Source organism: Rosa chinensis, chromosome 6 (assembly GCF_002994745.2).
Source record: "Rosa chinensis cultivar Old Blush chromosome 6, RchiOBHm-V2, whole genome shotgun sequence".
In the NCBI taxonomy this organism is placed as follows: domain Eukaryota; kingdom Viridiplantae; phylum Streptophyta; class Magnoliopsida; order Rosales; family Rosaceae; genus Rosa; species Rosa chinensis.
In genome coordinates this window covers 28942551-28961064 of record NC_037093.1, presented here as the reverse complement: position 1 = coordinate 28961064, position 18514 = coordinate 28942551, and the positions used below count along the sequence as shown (strand labels likewise).

Sequence of the window (18514 nt, the reverse complement as noted above, 5' to 3'; positions counted from 1 at the left end):
CAACCTTAAACCCTAAGTACCACATAAAACTAATATGCTCATAACCGATCTTTCGCAATTTTTTTTTTCTATCTATCAGCTCTCACACTCTCATGGATATGAGCTATATCAATGAATGTAAAATTTTTGGGAAGTTTATCTCCTCGTGATTCGGCTCCCCTTAGAGAATTATAAGCGTATAAATGGTTGACCACTTTGTTTGATGTCGAAATGGCAACCGATCAGGTTAATTTTTTTACACAGTACCTATTAATACGCTATAAATAGATAGGTAGTATCAAATTTATAGAATTCTAGTTTCGATTTTTTTGATCGCACAAAATCCTTATATGCCTATTAATGTGATCTAACTTGTTTATTAGTTGTATAAAAAATATACCTTCTGTAAGCAATAAGGTGGAGGAGATTGATTTTATCCAAATCGACCTTTGGATGTTATCATGGTAAGAAGAAATGGTTGTGGCCAAAATTTCAACTGTTTTTGTCGTCGTTTAGGTCTCGATTTACTAGGTCAATCTTAAATCTTAAATACTACATAAAACTAATATGCTCATGATCACTCATTTGCAACTTCTTTTTTTGATAAACTATTATGGGCTAACTACTGTTTAGTCCCTGAAGTATGGACTCGTCATCGTTTCAGTCCCTGTCTTTCTAATTTAATCCCAAAAGTCCCTGAACTCACAATTTTCAATCCAACCGGTCCATCTCCTCCATTTCCTCCGGTTGCTCGATGACGTGTCACTTACTCATTGCCAGCTCAGCGCCACGTAAGACAAGAATTGTGTAAAGTGACGACAATGCCCCTGCTTCAGTTTTTTCCAAAATTTCCAAAAGCTCCCATGACTCCAAGCAAGACCATGACCTCTGCCTCCTTCATCGGGAGTCACTACAAGACCCCTCATCCGGCGAAGACACGGAGGCGCACCGGAGACTCAACAAACAACACCCACTGGTTAAAGTTAAAACACACAGATAGTAATCACTAACCCACATCGAAAAATAGCAAATTCGCAATCCCCAAATTGAAACAATTTGCAGCTCTAGTTTCTACCCAAGTCTTTATCATCTTCCAAATTCAACAATTAACAGAACCCATAAACTATCAGATGATCAAGTCTTCAACTTTAAAATTACTAGATAACAAAGTAACATCAAAATAGAAACCCAGTTGACTACTTCAGAAATCAAATAAGCACAACAATCACAATCCCAGAAGTTAAACCCTAAATTGAAATTTTTGATTCAACACCTGCTCTGAGACACGTCATAGATCTGAGACTTGATGGCCATGAGCAGTGGCTAGCGGTGATCTCGCCGAGCTGGACCGACGGCGGAAGAGGCTGCATATCCTCCAAGCTCTTGGGGCAGTTGTGGGTCTCGAATGGCCCAAAAAGCCCAAAAAGGACATGGTAAGCGGCGAAGAGAAGAGCCAGGAGCGTGAAGAAGGTCGTTGGAGATAGGCCTGTGTAGACCACGATTGCCTCCTTTAGAAAAATGAAGCTCCATCAACTTCAGAGCAGTCCCTGTACCCACGAGATGGAGCTAAATGATGAGAGCTCCATCTTATTCTTCTTCCTCACCTTCAATTCAATCCCAAAAACCCCAAAATATCAACAAAATCTAACTACCCAAAAAGAAGAATAAAAAACCCAAGCATTGAAAGCATCGAATTTGAAAACCCAGATTCCAAAAATGAAAATTAAGCAAAGAAATCCATTCTTTTAACATCCCAGATTTCAACGTCTTCTCTGTTAACAAAGCTTCTCCATTTCAAGCAATACCCACTTCAATTCACCACAATACAAACGAAACGCCCAACAAAAACCATACCTCTTTATTCATATCAACCCTCCTCGCCATCACCGATGCATAGAGCAGCCTCGACAGCTGATCAAAACTTCGTCGCCTCAATCCTCAGTGGCCAAACCTGCGGAATCTTGTATCAAAGAAACACATGCATCTGGGTTATTTCGGGTATTGTTGGAACCACCGTCCATGGGGCCGTTCTCCAGTTTCTAGGTTCAGTTCCAACGTCTGGAGATCAGGGAGCCTCAAGCCGGTCATGGAGGATCCGGATCCGGACGATCGAGACAGCGGGGAAATCGGGGAGTCGAAGCGGGTTCAGTCGGGTCTGGGTCAGTGGATGCGCGGACAGCTCTCCCAGATTCCTTCGATGAGTTCAGTGGCGCAGAACAACTGGAGGTCAGGTCGTGGTCTTGCTTGGAGTCATGGGAGCTTTTGGAAATTTTGGAAAAAACTGAAGCAGGGGCATTGTCGTCACTTTACACAATCCTTGTCTTACGTGGCGCTGAGCTGGCAAGGAGTAACTGACACGTCATCGAGCAACCGGAGGAAATGGAGGAGATGGATTGGTTGGACTGAAAATTGTGAGTTCAGGGACTTTTGGGATTAAATTAGAAAGACAGGGACTGAAACGATGACGAGTCCATACTTCAGGGACTAAACAATAGTTAGCCCAACTATTATTTTAGACTTCGAGTTCAAAATTCAGAAAATTCCATCATAGTTATAATGTGGATCCACTCGGTCAACCGACTAAAGTGGCTAAAATTCCGACGTCTTGAAACATCAGTTGATGTCTGGTGGAGCTCCATTGATTGAATTGGCTAAAGTGGTGAGTTTGGAGATCCATTGATTGAATTCGGATGCCACTGTTTCCACTTTCCAGCAGCAGTTTTGCTGATCTCCATCGATTTCGAGCTCTCATCTTGGGATTTTCTTTTATCTGTGGAACATCTTTCTCTGATATCAAATTGATCTCAAAGCTTCTCATCGATCAATTCTTATAGTTGTTTCTTGCATCCTTTTGAAATTGAAGTCTGTGATATTATTTTAGTAGTAGATTCTCATGATTTTTTTGTCCAGTCAAAGTTAAGAATCTGTATTACTCATGATATTTTTTTTTTGTTTTGTTTTACAAAACTCACAATAACGTTTAACAGACAACTCACACTAACTAGAAATGGACGTCCCTGATTGCTCCACATCATCAAAGCCACAGATGAACGATATTCAGGGCCGTGCGGATATCCACCTCAGGTGGTTTCCGGAATTTTCCTATTCCATGGGCCTATGCACATTACAAAATTGGAACGATTCCTACACGACAAAAACATGATTCATTTGACCATATATTTCCTCCTCAGCTCATAAACTCACAACAGAGACCAAAACCAGAAGTGAAGAAGAAGAAGAAGAGAAATGGATGAGAAGAATGGTCAAGTTGAAGAATCAAGCAAGGCGTGCAGCGACGGCTCCGTCTGTGGCTACGACTCACTTCACCACCTCCTCAGCGCAAATCTCAAACCCCATCTCTTCCAGGTTCCTTTCTCTTCTTTCTTTTTCGGTATTCCATTTCGATCATCCTTTTCAGTTCATTTTCATTTTCACGTTCATATGCTATTCCCGCCGAGTTGGAGAGAGAGAGAGAGAGAATACGAATTTCGCTTATTTTGAATTCTAAAATTACATTAGATTGCAATTCATTTCAGTTTTTCTATATGACCCATATTATTAGATCATGAGATTTAACTAAATTTACAGCGTTCCCTTCCCATTATGCAATAAAAAAATAAATTACCTAATCAGGTTCAGTTGAAAGGGAATGTGAATCGTTGAATTTCTCTTTTCTCAATTGAATTTCTTCGTACCGATTATAGATTGTTTTGAAATTCTTGCAATATTCTATTAAAGTCGGACATTGGGACTGTTCTATGTTGATTGGTCTTCTTATTTTATTTGCTCCTACTTGTGGTGCGCAATTTTCGTGGAATGTAGCTAGTGGTTGCTTCTTGTTATCATTGATCACCTTCACCTGCAGATATATGGTGTCATTTAATTTGTTGATTCTGCAATTTAATACTTTTCAGGAAGTCAACCGTATTCTCTTAGGTCTGAATTGTGGGAAGGCACTAGAAACAATTTCTGTCCCGGAATCTGCTAAAGCGCTCTCTTCAGAACATGATTTTGACCTCCAGGTATGCATTTACTTAACTGTTGCATAATGACCTGCATTACCATGCTCTTGCCAACAGTTCACAATCAAGGCAAGTCTGATAGGAGGGTCCCTGTTAGCACATTTTGATTTGTGTGATAGATTGTTTATTGTGTATGAGGCAAATGAAAAATCTTTCTGCAACAGAAAAGTCTTAACTGAAATGATTTTCACTTGCATCCTTCCAATGACATATCATCTTTCATAAAAGCCAGCCCATGATTTTCCAACCTCTGGTCAAAACTACATAGCTATAACTATTTGGTTACTGAGCTCGCATATAGACGGGAAATTGTGTCTCAATTAAAATAGAAAGGTATCTTGGACCTTTGAATGGGGGAATTTGGTGAAAAGGAAAGAGGCATTGTTTGGGAAGTAGTTGTAGAGATTTCAAGAAAAAAAAGAGAGCCTTTATGATATGCGGTCAATAGAAGTAAAAATGGGCTGCAAGCAAATGGATGCTATTCCAATGTTTTGATCTGGGAATCTGAGCCCCAGGTCCATAGAATCACATTGCAGGGCATCAATTCCTTTTCTGCTTTGGGCTGATTTGTGGTGGGTAATTGGCGGTGGTGAAGTTTGCAGAAGAGAGGTGGATTGGGAGAACCTTTTCCCATTAATTTTCACTGTGTATAGATTATCACATTATCTTAAATTTTCATTAGGTGTGGTAATGCCTTTCTTCATGCATTGATATGGGGCTTTGGGTTTGAAACTTGAGAAATCCCGGAAGTTGGAGTAATTTATGCCCTTATTTCCTGAGTTAGAGGGTGTTGTGCTCGGTTTGATCTAGACGATGCAGGAGAAGGTGGTTGGTGGAGTCGTCTGGGTAAACCCTTGACCATTTGATGAAAATCATTGGAGTCCTCAACTTATTCTTTCTTCTGTTATCCAGAAAGCTAAAGTACCTCCTAAGGTAAGGGGGTAACCTGAAGTATTGTTTATGTGAAGGTAAAATATCTGTGACATGGTTAAGTGGGGAAGACCTGTTGTTTTACTAAGGGAGTGTGAATCATTTGTTTTTACAATGTCCAGTTCGGTCCATGGAAGAAAGGGGGAGTCCAATATGAGTTGGGGAAATCGAGCTGAATGTGTCGCCTTGTATATATCTTTTTGTGGGGATAAGGGAGGGATTGGTGTTGCCATGTTGGGCACATACGCTGTAATGGGTGTCTTCTAGATCATTTGGGTGGATGCGTGGAGAGAAGTAAAAGAATCTCCGAGAATGTGAAAGGGGAGGAGGACGATATATGGAACGTTTTGCATCATTTGTACCGGAAACCAGCTGTTTATTAGCTTCACAAATTTGAATTTATTCTGCCCATACATGTGTTTGTATATTTTAAATCGTTTTTTCTGGTCCAGTTCTTAATCTTTAATGGAGGTCTTATCCATTCCACTGTATAATCTTCTCTATGCTTTTCCTTCTGGTTCGAAAAGAAAAATGTCTGAGTCCTGTGCAATAATGAGAAAGTTCAATCCCGTCCCACCTCTCTCAGCAATTCTATTCAACTAGCTTAGCTAGTTGTCCTTCCTTCTGGGCCATGAGATGCCTCATCTCTTTGAAGACTTTGATGCTATACCTTATCTTCAGTGGTAAGGAATTTCCAGAAAGATGTGTATTTCTGCTAAGTTTTTCTTGCCTTGCAAAACAAATAGATCTGATTCATATCCCCCAAATATGCTTCACTCCATTTTATTAATTGAAATGTTTTTCTTTAAGCTATAATTAACACAAAATATTGTACAGAAATGAAGTTTTCTGTTCCTGCAATACCATGCTGCTTTACTTAGTCCCAAGGTCCCACCACAAGTATTAATCTAGAACTTGGCAGTGGCATGCCTGTTTTTGGAATCCATATTCATTTTCCAAATTGTTATGGATACCGTATTTTTTGCTTCCCTTTTACATACTGAGTTTCTTTGTTCCCTTTTGGTTTTCATTTACCTGTTTAATGTAATGGACTTTTAATATCTGCGTATATTTCCTATGGTGGGTCCTTCAATCAATGTTTGCTCAGCTGATTTTCTGAATTGTTGATCTGTATACTCTTTCAGGCTTTCTGCTTTCATGCTGACAAAGAGTTGTTGAGGGAACCTCGAATAGTCAGGGTTGGTCTCATTCAAAACTCTATAGCTGTTCCAACTACTGCCCACTTTCTGGACCAGAAGAGGGCTATCTTTGGGAAATTAAAGCCAATAATTGATGCTGCAGCTGTTTCAGGAGTAAACATATTATGCTTGCAGGTTTGCCACTATGCAATGCCCCCCAATTTGATTGACTTTTTACCTGGTATCTGATAAATTTAAGCACGTCCGTGTAAATGTTATCCAGGAAGCATGGACAATGCCCTTTGCCTTTTGTACGCGGGAGAAGAGGTGGTGTGAATTTGCAGAGCCTGTAGATGGGGAATCAACACAATTTCTCCAGGATCTTGCACGGAAACATAACATGGTCATCATAAGTCCAATTCTTGAGAGGGATGTCAATCATGGGGAGACTCTGTGGAACACTGCTGTCATAATTGGAAATCATGGCAACATAATTGGCAAGCATCGAAAGGTAAATAAATTGGTATATCTCCTGTTCCGTAATATGTGACTTGAATACGTTTCTGTTGAAGGTGTATTGACATTGATAGTGGACAGAACCATATCCCAAGAGTTGGGGACTTCAATGAGAGTACCTATTATATGGAAGGAAATACCGGGCATCCAGTGTTTGAGACTGCTTATGGAAAAATTGCGGTAAATATATGTTACGGAAGGCACCATCCTTTGAATTCGTTGGCATTTGGCTTGAATGGTGCAGAGATTGTCTTCAACCCTTCTGCCACTGTTGGTGAACTCAGTGAACCAATGTGGCCCATTGAGGTTAACTTTTACCATCTCCTTATTTTCACAGATTATTGCTTTGTGATACGTTTTTTGCTTATTTTCATTTCGTAATCACTTTTGTACAATAGACTTTCAGTACATTATCAATAAGGTTATTTCTGCAGCAAATATACCTAAAAAATCCACACACAAGTCACATAACATTGGACTGTTTTGTTCTGTAGGCTCGTAATGCTGCAATTGCAAATAGTTACTTTGTTGGATCAATCAACCGTGTAGGAACAGAGGTTTTCCCCAATCCATTTACTTCTGGTGATGGCAAGCCACAACATGCAGACTTTGGTCATTTCTATGGGTCAAGTTATTTTTCTTCCCCAGATGCCTCATGCACCCCTTCTCTATCACGCCATCGTGATGGGTTGTTGATATCAGACATGGACCTCAACCTCTGTAGACAGATAAAAGACAAGTGGGGATTCCGAATGACTGCTCGTTACGAGTTGTATGGTGATCTTCTTGACCGTTATTTGAAGCCAGATTTTGAGCCCCAAGTCATTTCTGATCCCATGTTGCATAAGAAGACTGCATAAGAGTTTAGTCACAGGTTATTGCACCAAAAGCTTGTACAGTGCAAGATGTTGTTCAAATAAATCTATTCGCAACTGTTTCTCCTCAGCTAAGAACGTATGGTTTTTGGATTTGTAGATATAATAATATTCATGCAAAAGAAACGTTTTGTAGATAAAAATGTAATCTACAGTGAATTGTGCAAGAAAGAAAAGTTATGAAGAATGTGAACCAAGATGTTCATGAGTTATCTTTTAATCCTATTGCAACTAGGAAACGTAGAGCGTTTAAACTGGAAGCTATGTGGCTTCATCATCAGGATTTTTGAAACATTGTGAAAACGGCTTGGATTGCTTTTGCAGTAGGAAGTGCCACAGAAAATTTTCTTTCTAAAAGTGAATGCTTTTCAAGCTTTAGCAAGAAACTGGAATTTTACTGTTTTTGGTAATCTGTTCCATAGAATCAGAGACTTACATTCTCAGATTCAAGATCTTCAGAGCAATTTTGTTGTCACTTCTTCTGGTTCTCATCAGACACAAGAGTTTAATTTAATCAACCAACTTGAATCTTTGTTTCGTGAAGAAGAATTATTTTGGGCTTCGAGGGCCAAAACTAAATGGTCACAATTAGGAGACAAGAATAATAAGTTTTTCCAAATGCAGGCTACTATCAAGCGAAAGAAAAACCAAGTTTTACGCCTCAATGATGATCTTAATAACTGGACTAATGATCACGATGAAATTGCCTCTATTGTTATAAACTCTTTTAAAAAAACGATTTACAACATCTGTTCAACCTTCCTCTAAAGCTTTATCTTCTTTGATGTCTTTCATTCACCCTTGCATTTCTGAGGAAGACAATAGAATGTTAATGGCTCTTTTTTCTTTAGATGATGTCTTCCAGGCTATTTATAGTATAGGTCCTATAAAAGCGCCTGTACTGGATGGTCTTCCTGCTATCTTTTACCACACTTTCTGGGCTTAGGTTAAGGATCTCTTATATAGGGCTGTCAATTCCGACACGATCCGATAACACAACTCGAAACCCGCACGAAATAAAGCAGGTTGAACCCGCACGATTAAAAAGCGGGTCAGCCATGGGTCAACCCGCCATGACCCATTTAATAAATGGGTTGGCCATGGGTCAACTTGCCAACACGAAGTGAACTCTTATAACCCGATTATGCTTACTTCTTCTTGAAATTTTGGGCGTTGGGAGTATTTGATCATAGGATTAGACAAGTTGAAATATTTTGTTTTATAATTATTGGATTTAATTATTTATGAATATATATATATATATATAATTATTTATATTCTTAGTTTTGTGGAGTTTTAGTGAATTCAATCAATTTATGCATTTTTTTAGTTAAATCGGTCGCATTGTTAACCCTTAAATAGGTCATTTTGTCTAACACGACACGACCTATTTGTTAAATGGGTTAAGCGGGTTGGAAATGAGTAACCCGTTTAGTAAATAGGTTGGGTTTTGGTTTAAATTTTTGACACGATTATTAAATGGGTTGGGTTTGGGTTTGTATAGTGCGACATAACAAATACCTTGACCCGACACGACCCATTGACAGCCCTACTCTTATATAATATAGTCTCTGACTTCTTCTTTTTTTTTTAGAGAAAATGATCATTTCCCTAATTTTAGCTTAAAAATTGTTCACTTACCCAAACACTCTAAGAGATCATTTCCCTAATACCCAATTATGTATTTTTTTTTATTCTTTTTTATTTTTTTTTTTGGGACAATTTTGCCCTCTCCTTCTTTGTCACTTAGAGAGAGAAGTGATTGAAGACCTTGCCGGACTCCGGTGACCAATAGCAGGCCGCGGACTCCGGCGACCGGTAACCTGAATCCCGAATCCGGCGTCAGATTTTATTACCCCCCCCAATAATACTCAGTAATCATATTATTGCCCCCCAATAAACATATTATTGCTCCCCAATAACAAGTTTATTGGGGATTAATAATTAGTGAAAAATGAAGATGTTTGGAATTTTGAAAGCTTTCGGAGGTTTATCCAAATAAATAATCTTATTATTGCCCCAATAAACATTTTATTGCCTCTCAGTAATCTTATTATTGCCAACCAAATCATAATAATAATAATAAAAAAGCAATCACTACTGGTAAAATTTCCTTCCATTCTCAGAGTTCACAGTTTACCACAAAAAAATGTTTACCACAAAAAATAAAATTTGACCACCCAGAAAATGATGTGGGTAGCAAAAAAAAAAAAACCTAGAAATTGATTTGGGCACCCAATCACCATCTTCGCCGGTCTCTTGCATCAGAAAAAATTCCTCCTAAGTACGACAACACCTGCAAGGGTCTGGGGTTGTGCGATCGGAGGCGGCTCGGGGGTGCCATGGTAGTGGTGGCGTGGTCTGGCTCTGCTTGGACGAAGCCAATCTGGGTTGGTTTCTTGGATCCGATCTGGAGAATGCGTTGTTTGGCTGGGGTGGTGATCCATAGCGCGGCGGTGGCGAAAGGATGATGAAGGCGGTCTGGCGAAACCGGCGGGGCGATGCAGTTGGCCGGAGGTGGAGAGAGAGAGAGAGAGAGAGAGAGAGAGCTGGGGTGGTGATCCGTGGCTCGACGGTGGCGGAAGGATGATGAAGGCGGTCTGGCAAAACAGGCGGGGCGATGCAGTCGGTCGGCGGAGGTGGAGAGAGAGAGAGAGAGAGAGAGAAACTGGAGGTGGAGATCGAGGGGGGGGGGAGAGAGAGAGAGTCTGGGAGGAGAGAGAGTCTGAGAGGAGAGGGATGAGTTTCAATTTAATTAATAGGGGCTAAAATGTCAATAAATGTTAGATTGGGTAAATGGGGTTAAATAACTCTTAGTGGAGTGAGTGGGCAATTTTTAAGCTGAAATTGGGTAAGTGGTCACAGCTTCTTTTTTTTAATATTGACTTGCCTCTTATTAATCAAACTAACATTGTTCTTATTCTAAAGTCTGAAAATCCAGAAACTGTGCATCATTATCGACCGGTAAGTCTTTGTAACTTTTTTTTAATATTGACTTGTCTCTTATTAATCAAACTAACATTGTTCTTATTCTAAAGTCTGAAAATCCAGAAACTGTGCATCATTATCGACCTGTAAGTCTTTGTAATGTTGCTTGCAAAGTCATTACAAAGATCATGATTACTAGACTTAGACCGTTATTAGCTAAATGTATTTCTAATAATCAGGGAGCTTTTGCTCTGACAAGTCTATACATGATAATATTCTCATAGCGCATGAGTTATTTTCCTCTTTCAACAAGAAAAAAGGTATGATGGGATCTATGGCTATCAAAATTGATTTGGAAAAGGCTTTTGACTTTCTTAACTGGGATTATTTAGTTGCTTGCTTTCAAGCTTTTGGTTTTTACAATCCTTGGATCAGTCTTATTATTTCCTTTCTTCTTAATGGTTGCCCTCAAGACAGGGAGACCCGGCCCTCTTTCGCCTTACTTATTTATTATTGCTACAAAACCCTTTATTCGGAAACTCAATGATCTTACTACTAAGTCTAGAACACATGTTTCGTATTTTAACTTTCTACTCATGGTTTCAAAATCTCTAACCTTATATTTGCATATGATTGTCTTATTTTCGCAAAAGCCTCTCATTTTGCAGCAAAAAAATAGTTTGCATACCTTAACTCTCTTTTCTAAAGCTTCAGGACAACAAATAAATTATCATAAGTCCACAATTTATTTTTCAAATAATATTTCTGCATCCATCAAAAGAGATATTGCTTGCTATTTAGGTATCCAACATAGATCTTCTATTGGTAGATATTTAGGAGTTTAGAATATAGTCTGCTGGAAGCTCTTAACTTTAATAATCTTACAATTAAGATTCAAAAAAAGTTAGCAGTTGGAAAAAAAACATACTCTTTCAAGAGGAGGTAAGTTAATCTTACTTAAATCTGATATGCCCAAAATAGACGCTCAACTTAACTCTGCAAAAATGTAGTCGTCAATAGTAAAGGATAGGCAAGGATGAAACCAGAGATTGAGGGTAACTATATTAATCACACAAAAGAAAACAAACTAAACTAAACTAACACATAAAAAAAGAATAACAAAATCTGAACTATACCAAAGAAAACGTCAAACGCTAGAAAAGAAGAAAGAAAGATGGAGGGTCAGAGAGGAGGATTGAAGAGGGCGTTGCAATCCTGAAACGAAACTGATTTGGGGCTTTTTAGTTTTTTTTTACGAAAATAACACGATTTTGAATTTAGGGTTTTGAAAGATAATGATGAAGGTGTTAGGAACTCGGAAATCCACCACCAAAACATGCTTGAGACGAATTTATCATCCTAGTTTCAATTACTAAGTCGTGAAAAAGGTTTCAATCAAGAACAAACCATGAACGCATGCATAAGTTCTTATTACTTCCCTAGATTACTTAGGCAAGATGAATGCACCATTACTAAGCCTTTAGAATAAACAATCAAGGTATAGAACGCTATCCTATCAACAAATTATTTTAAGCATTAATCACATGTGGAAGTTTGATCGAAACAAGTATGCAAAACTAGTGTGGAACGCCTACCTAGCATGCAATCCTTTTTATTTGGTTTCACCTATTGTCCTATAGGTTTTACTACCATTGAAACAAGCATTATTAACCATTTAGGAGATTAAAATACCTATTTCTAGCCCCACTCACATGATCATAATATTTTATGTGCGCATTCATAAAACATAAACATGCAAGAGTTATCTGTAAACCAAAACCAAATAAACACTTTCACAACAAAGCAATCACGAAACTAAGAATCAAAATATTGTCAAAAACATATCTTAGGGGCTTCAAACCTTGCCCCTAACAAAAGTGAATTTGCCACACATTGTCTTAAAATTCACAACTAAAAACATATAAGTTTGAATTACAAGAAAATAAAAACCGTAAAGGAGAGATGAGAGCCACGAATTCACTTTTAGGCAGGCTTGGATGCAAGAACTCCCTTCAAGATGGTATACGGCAAAGCTTGATGAAGATGGATGATGGTGTGCACAGTTTTTGATTCTTGAAGTTGAGGAATTTTAGACTTTGTGAACTAGGGTTTTTAGACAGAAGATGGCGTTGTAGATGGGTCCTTTTCAACGTGTTCAGAGCCTCTATATGTATGGAATACACAGCCCAAGTTTCCTTTTCCAATTTTGCTTTGAAAGCCTCCCCTAATTGCTTAAGGATTGCTTCTAATTAGTGCACAATTAAATGATTTTCAAGCCTTAGTAATCTTCCCACAATCTTGAGGAATAATTCTAGGGCTCTCCCTGATATTTGCAGCATCAATAACCTTCCAAAAATGTCCAAGAAATTCGTCCAAAGAAGAGTCTCGGCCAAAATGCCCCGTTTTGACTAGGATTCAATTTCTGTCTCTGAAGCTTACTTCTTGGACAAGGAACGACTTCATTTTTCCTAGTTTCTGGATGGTTCTTGACTCCCACGTGTTCTATGACATCACATTTTCTAGAATGATCAATAAACTTCTGGAAAATCTCCAAGAAGATCGCCGAAAAAGATCTCCCAAAAAGCTTCTTGAAAAGCTGACAGTTTCTGCCTTATCGGGAAGCCTACTTTGACTTTGATTTCCTACTATGTCGTTGTTGGGGACATCATTGAGTAGAAAAATATGTGCAAAAATGATATCTCCTACTCCCAAGTATAGGAGGTCAAGTTTTAGTAAAGGGGAAAAGTAAGAGTATCGTACCCAAGGGATTGAGTAACTATACCCTAACTAGATTACCGCGAAAATAAAACCTAGAAAACACATGTGAGTCTATCTTTTTACAAATTAATAGTCTCGGCCCTTTGGAAGCCAAAACTATCAATAATGATATTTACAATGGTAAAGTGGTGTATCGGCTTTGTTGATTTTAATTTCTATAAAGTAAAATAAGTTGCACAAAAATAAACTAAGCTAATAAAAACAAAATAAAATAGAGACTTTGACCAATGAGATAAATAGGAGTATAGGTTTTTGCACCTAGCCTCCCTCATGCATATAATGTAAATCTATTTTCTAATAACAACATGCTTTTATAAATTCCCCCTCGGTTTTCGCTAGAGAAACCGAGATACCAACTAATCATGCAACCTAACTATGTCGCTAGAGCAAAGCTAGATCACACAACCTTAGTCCCATTTACATTCGCTAAAACATAAAAGGGCTTTTGACAGGACCCGCCCCGAATTCCACCCTGGAATCCGAAGTGGCCCTGCAGGACCCACTTTTAAAGAAGGTTTACCAAAAATTTCGGCATAACCTCCCTTAAAAATGGGCAACCCAAAAACCTGTGGAAAACAAACTTCACTTCTAATAATCCAACCACAAACTCTTGGAGCCACCCTGCTCCCATCATTCAACCAACTCAAGCCCAAAAATAATAACAGTGTATCAAGTAATTCAAGTCTAAGAAACTCCAAGATTAAAATACTACAATTCACAAAGTTAGGTCATAGACCTCAAATATAATTCATGCAAGTTTGGGTCCCAAATCCCATAGTAATCAGAGCATTCTAGGAATATAAATGGACAAGGAGTGCAGTAGGCTAAACAGGTAACCTACAGAATGTGAGGGCGGAAGCAGGTGCGGTCACTATGGCTCACTCTCGTACGCCGAGCAGCAATACTGCAATCTGGGCATTTGAAACCGAAGGGCCCAGGGGAAAGTACATAAAAACGTTAGCGTGAGTGGACAAAAATAAACGATTTTAAACCAAATGGATTTTATACTTTCCCACATTTATTTCTTTAAAATTCCCGATGCATGCAATGATTAACAAAAATAAAATAAGAGGAGTTCCGCTCATGAAAGCCGACTAGCCCCGCTAGTCACAAACAAATAAAAGAAAAGGTTGAAACTCAGATACTCAAGGAAATAAAACCAGCCCCGCTGGCTAAAATAAATCGGACTAGCCCCGCTAGTCGAAAATAGTATAATGAGTAGGGGAAGACGATAGCCATACGAGTGAGCCACCCAGGCTCGGGTGATAGCCTCCCAGGCTAAAGTACTCCCATTACTCCCATAATATACCCTTATGCCACTAAGTGTAGCGATAGGATACTGGGCTTCAGAATTACTGTCACAGAGACAGTAATCAGCGCCACAAAGGCGGAGGGCTTCAGTGATCCCATCACCTCGCCACAAAGGCGGAAGATCAAAGCTAGCAATGATAAGTCACCCAAAGTATGGCAAAAGAAAATCCGAAAACCTCATAAATCCATAAAACTTCCCCAACTCTCGTAAATGAATTTCCAACGACGTGTCCCACACGCCAAGATAATCTCAAATTCAAAAATAAATAGGAGATAAATAAATATAAAGACTAACTCCATCGAAATCTCATTTCGAAAATCTCATAAAAATCTCAAATCGACGAATATAAATATAATATAAATAGTATAAATCCGAAATCACATCGGAAATAAATAAATAAAAGAAAATAATCGTAATCCAATGACGTGACCCCGCACGCCATAAAACCTTCAAATAACCAAATATCCAAAACCATTTCTGAAAATAACCATATGCTCGGGAAAGTAATACGATGAATAAATTATAACCTCGGAACCTATTAAATAAATGCATGCATCATTCTTTGAAAAATAAAAGTCCACTCACAGTATATGATCAATCCTGACGTCGCTCGGTATTTTCCTCGTACGAAGACTCCTCTCGTCCTGTACGAATAGCACTCGTAAAAATATATTTACAGGACGGAAATTAACTTTACGATAATTAGAAATTGAAATTCATAACGTCCCCCTTCAAAATTCAACTCCTTAATTCACATCGAATCCATCCATAATACTCCAACAATATTCATTCATCGATATATAAGTTCTAAAGTGAATTCAAAAGAAATTCGACGATCGAATTCACGTAAATCAATAATTAACCATTTATACTCAATTCATAATTCCTCCAATTCCCACCAAACTTCATGTATACAATTCTACAGTCATTATAGGATTTATGGAGCCAAAAATTGTAATTAAAACTCAGCTCTACGCGCCACCCACAGTGACCGCGCGTGGGGCCCACGCGCCATCGGCAACCACCACCAATGGCCACCAAATTTTGGCAGCACCACCTACTCAACAGACCCAATCTCTTTCTCAACTACAACAAGTTCCAATTTTACCTTGAAGGGCTCCAAATTGGCCGGTGAAATTTTTCCAGAAAACTCCAAGAACCCTAGAAATTTCAAATCGTTAATTCGACCTCTACATTGCAAATTGAAATGAAAGACCTTAGGGGAAATGATCTATGTCAAAAACCGAACCTTCGACACCGATTTGGGGGCCGGAGACGGCCGGAATCGCCGGAAATCGGCAAAACCCGCAAGTTGCTACAGTAACCTTCCCAGCAAGAAATCGAGCTCCTCCGGCCAAATCTCCCCAAAATACCACCACAGATGCGTCAAGGGAGAGGAGACGAGCTTGGAGATGGCCGGATTTCACCGTGGGTCGGTCGGAGGAGGGAGAAATCGGAGGAGGAAGAATCGGGCCGAAGAGGAAGGAAATGTCGGGGGAGAGGAGAGGGAGAGTTACCGGGTTTCCGAAAATGGAAACCTACAGTGGTAACTTTCCATATATATATTTTTTTACCATGAACAGTAACTTCCACATTTTAAGCTATAACTTTCACATACAAACTCCAATTTTTACGTACCACATATGCACGCGCTCGGTTTAACGTCCTCTACAACTTTCATGAAGGAAATTTTCTCAAATTGTTAACCCATAAAAAGTCAACTTCTAGCACCCCCCCTAAAAGATAAAAACTGAAACCGAGGACGGCAAAACATAAAGAAATTCACTTCGACACAGATCAAGGATAAATCGAAGACGGGGCGTAACAACTTTGATGTTGTAAAGCCTAAGGCCTCTTGACTCTTAAACTCACGGCACCAAGCATTAATTTTAAGGTAAGAAACCGAAGCAATCTAGTTCTTCCAGTAAGAATAAGCTAGACCACCACCCTATTAGCTACACATGCTTCTCGATTACAAAAGATTGTCAAGCTTAAGTTTCCGATTTCATTAATTCCTACAATATGTTTCTAGGTGACAAATCTAAAAACATATGTAAGAAATCATTAAAGTAAAGTAGCTAAAAGATTCAAAACATGTATATTCATCAAAAACATGGCATCACATTGTTTTATATATGAGTTTGGCTAGGGCTAAGTCCTAGCCCCAAATTTATTTTACTCACAACCCATAACTACATAAACTAAAGCCATAAACTTGTAAAGCATCAAGTAAAGAGAGAGAAGAGTAGAGAAAGGAAGGAATACCCACGAGTTTGATTCCAAAAAGAACCAAACCGTACCTCTAAGAACACTTTCTATCCTCCAAGATGCAATACAAAGTGAGAAATGCTTCCTAGTATGGGATCTTTGGTTTCTAATAAGAGAAAGGAACCAAAAACAGCATACAATTCCACAAAATCTCTTAAAACTAGAATGAACAAGGCTTGAATATATGAAACTAGAATTGTGATTGATCAAAAGTGTATAGATACTTCGGTTTTGGTAAGGAAAAACCAAGAACCCAAGAAGCTATACACCTATCTCTACACAAAGCTAGGAAACTATGAACTAAAACTCAAAACTAGAGAGAAACTATGCTAGAACAAGAGAAAAGAGAGATTTTGGTGTTGCAAAATGAGAGACTAGAAGGGTGAACAGTTTTGGGGAGAGAGAATGGGCTATTTAAAGGCCAAGGCAATTCAAATCAAGGGTGGAGATCAAAAGGAATGAAGGGCTAGATGTGATTGACAAATGTGTAAGCACAAAATGTGGATCAAGTTTTTAACTCTACATAGAAATGACCTAGAAAGCCCATAGATATTTTGGTGGAGGAGAAAAAGTAAGGGTAGAAGGGTCATAGTGTAGGGGAACAAGGTAATAAATAGGAGACAAAGGTGTAAGGTGTAAGAATTGGATCACTTGTCATCTTTCAACTTTTGAATTTCAAAATAACCTAGACCTAAAGTATTCCCACCTAAAGTCTCTAACCCTAATCAGCTCTTTCCTGTCCTCCACCCATGTTTTTGGCCGGCCAATTGATAGGAGCATTTTAATGCGATGTTTTAATAGTTATTTCCTCATATTTTACATAGTTATTTCCTTAAATAGATAAATTTTAATTTAGTTTTTATTTTCTAGGTACATTGGAATAAATGGAGAAGAAATGAGCTGAAATGAAAACACATGGCGAAAAGAGAGGAGTCCTGATGGCACTAGGAAACCACATGGCTTGAAGATGACGTTGGAGATATTTTGGGAGATTAAATCTGATTTTTGCCATGGGAAGTGATGGAGATAATGTGAAAATCAAGGAGATTACATTGAGAATATCAAGGGAGAGTTTTAAGGGATTGTGCAACAAGAAAAGTCTCAAAACAAGTCCAGATTCATTCCTCAATTCCCTCAAGATATGTTGGCCGAAATTAAGGAATTAAAATCTGCAGTTTTAATGTGAAAATCAAGAGAAAATCAAGGTGAGGATGTTAAGGATAAAGCCATGGAGAGATTTAAGGGAGAAAATGTTCAAAATGCGTCCGGATACATTGTCTAGGTTCATGCCTTGATATTTGGCCGAAAATTGTGAATAAAATCATATTAAATCTTGGGAAAATCAGCAATAATATATTTGGAAAGATTATGGACTTATTTTGGAGCTTCCTGATTGGTTGAGTGATATGGCAGAGCTGACGTGACATTAATTCATTGGTTGGAGCTGTGTGGTGCAACCAGAAAATTCCTTGGAAATTAAATTCATGAAGCCTTGCCTTCCCCTATATATACCCTCCTCTCTAGACGTTTTACAACACAACACCAAACCATAACAACACAAACCAACACCATCACACCACAACACACCTCTCTCCCTCAGTAAATAAACATAAGAAAAATTCTCTCCATTCTCTAGTCTTCAGAAGCTCTGCGTTTCAACTAAGGAGGAGAAGAATTCATGCAATACATCAAGATCCTAACCGCCATCCACCCTTGTGTCGTCCCTAGAAGATTGCTTGCTTTCAAGGATCTTAGACTTCTTCGTCT

General features: G+C 38.6%; 1 protein-coding gene across 1 annotated transcript; it reads left to right on the top strand.

Annotated features, from left to right (window-relative positions):
- The first annotated feature begins 3142 nt into the window (after positions 1-3142).
- Positions 3143-7660, top strand: LOC112174253 (beta-ureidopropionase). The gene is made up of 6 exons (XM_024311988.2): positions 3143-3345; positions 3894-4001; positions 6077-6265; positions 6354-6581; positions 6668-6892; positions 7081-7660. The coding sequence occupies exons 1-6, from the start codon at positions 3226-3228 to the stop codon at positions 7444-7446; spliced, it is 1236 nt and encodes a 411-aa protein (XP_024167756.1). The 5' UTR covers positions 3143-3225; the 3' UTR covers positions 7447-7660.
- The last annotated feature ends 10854 nt before the right edge of the window (positions 7661-18514 follow it).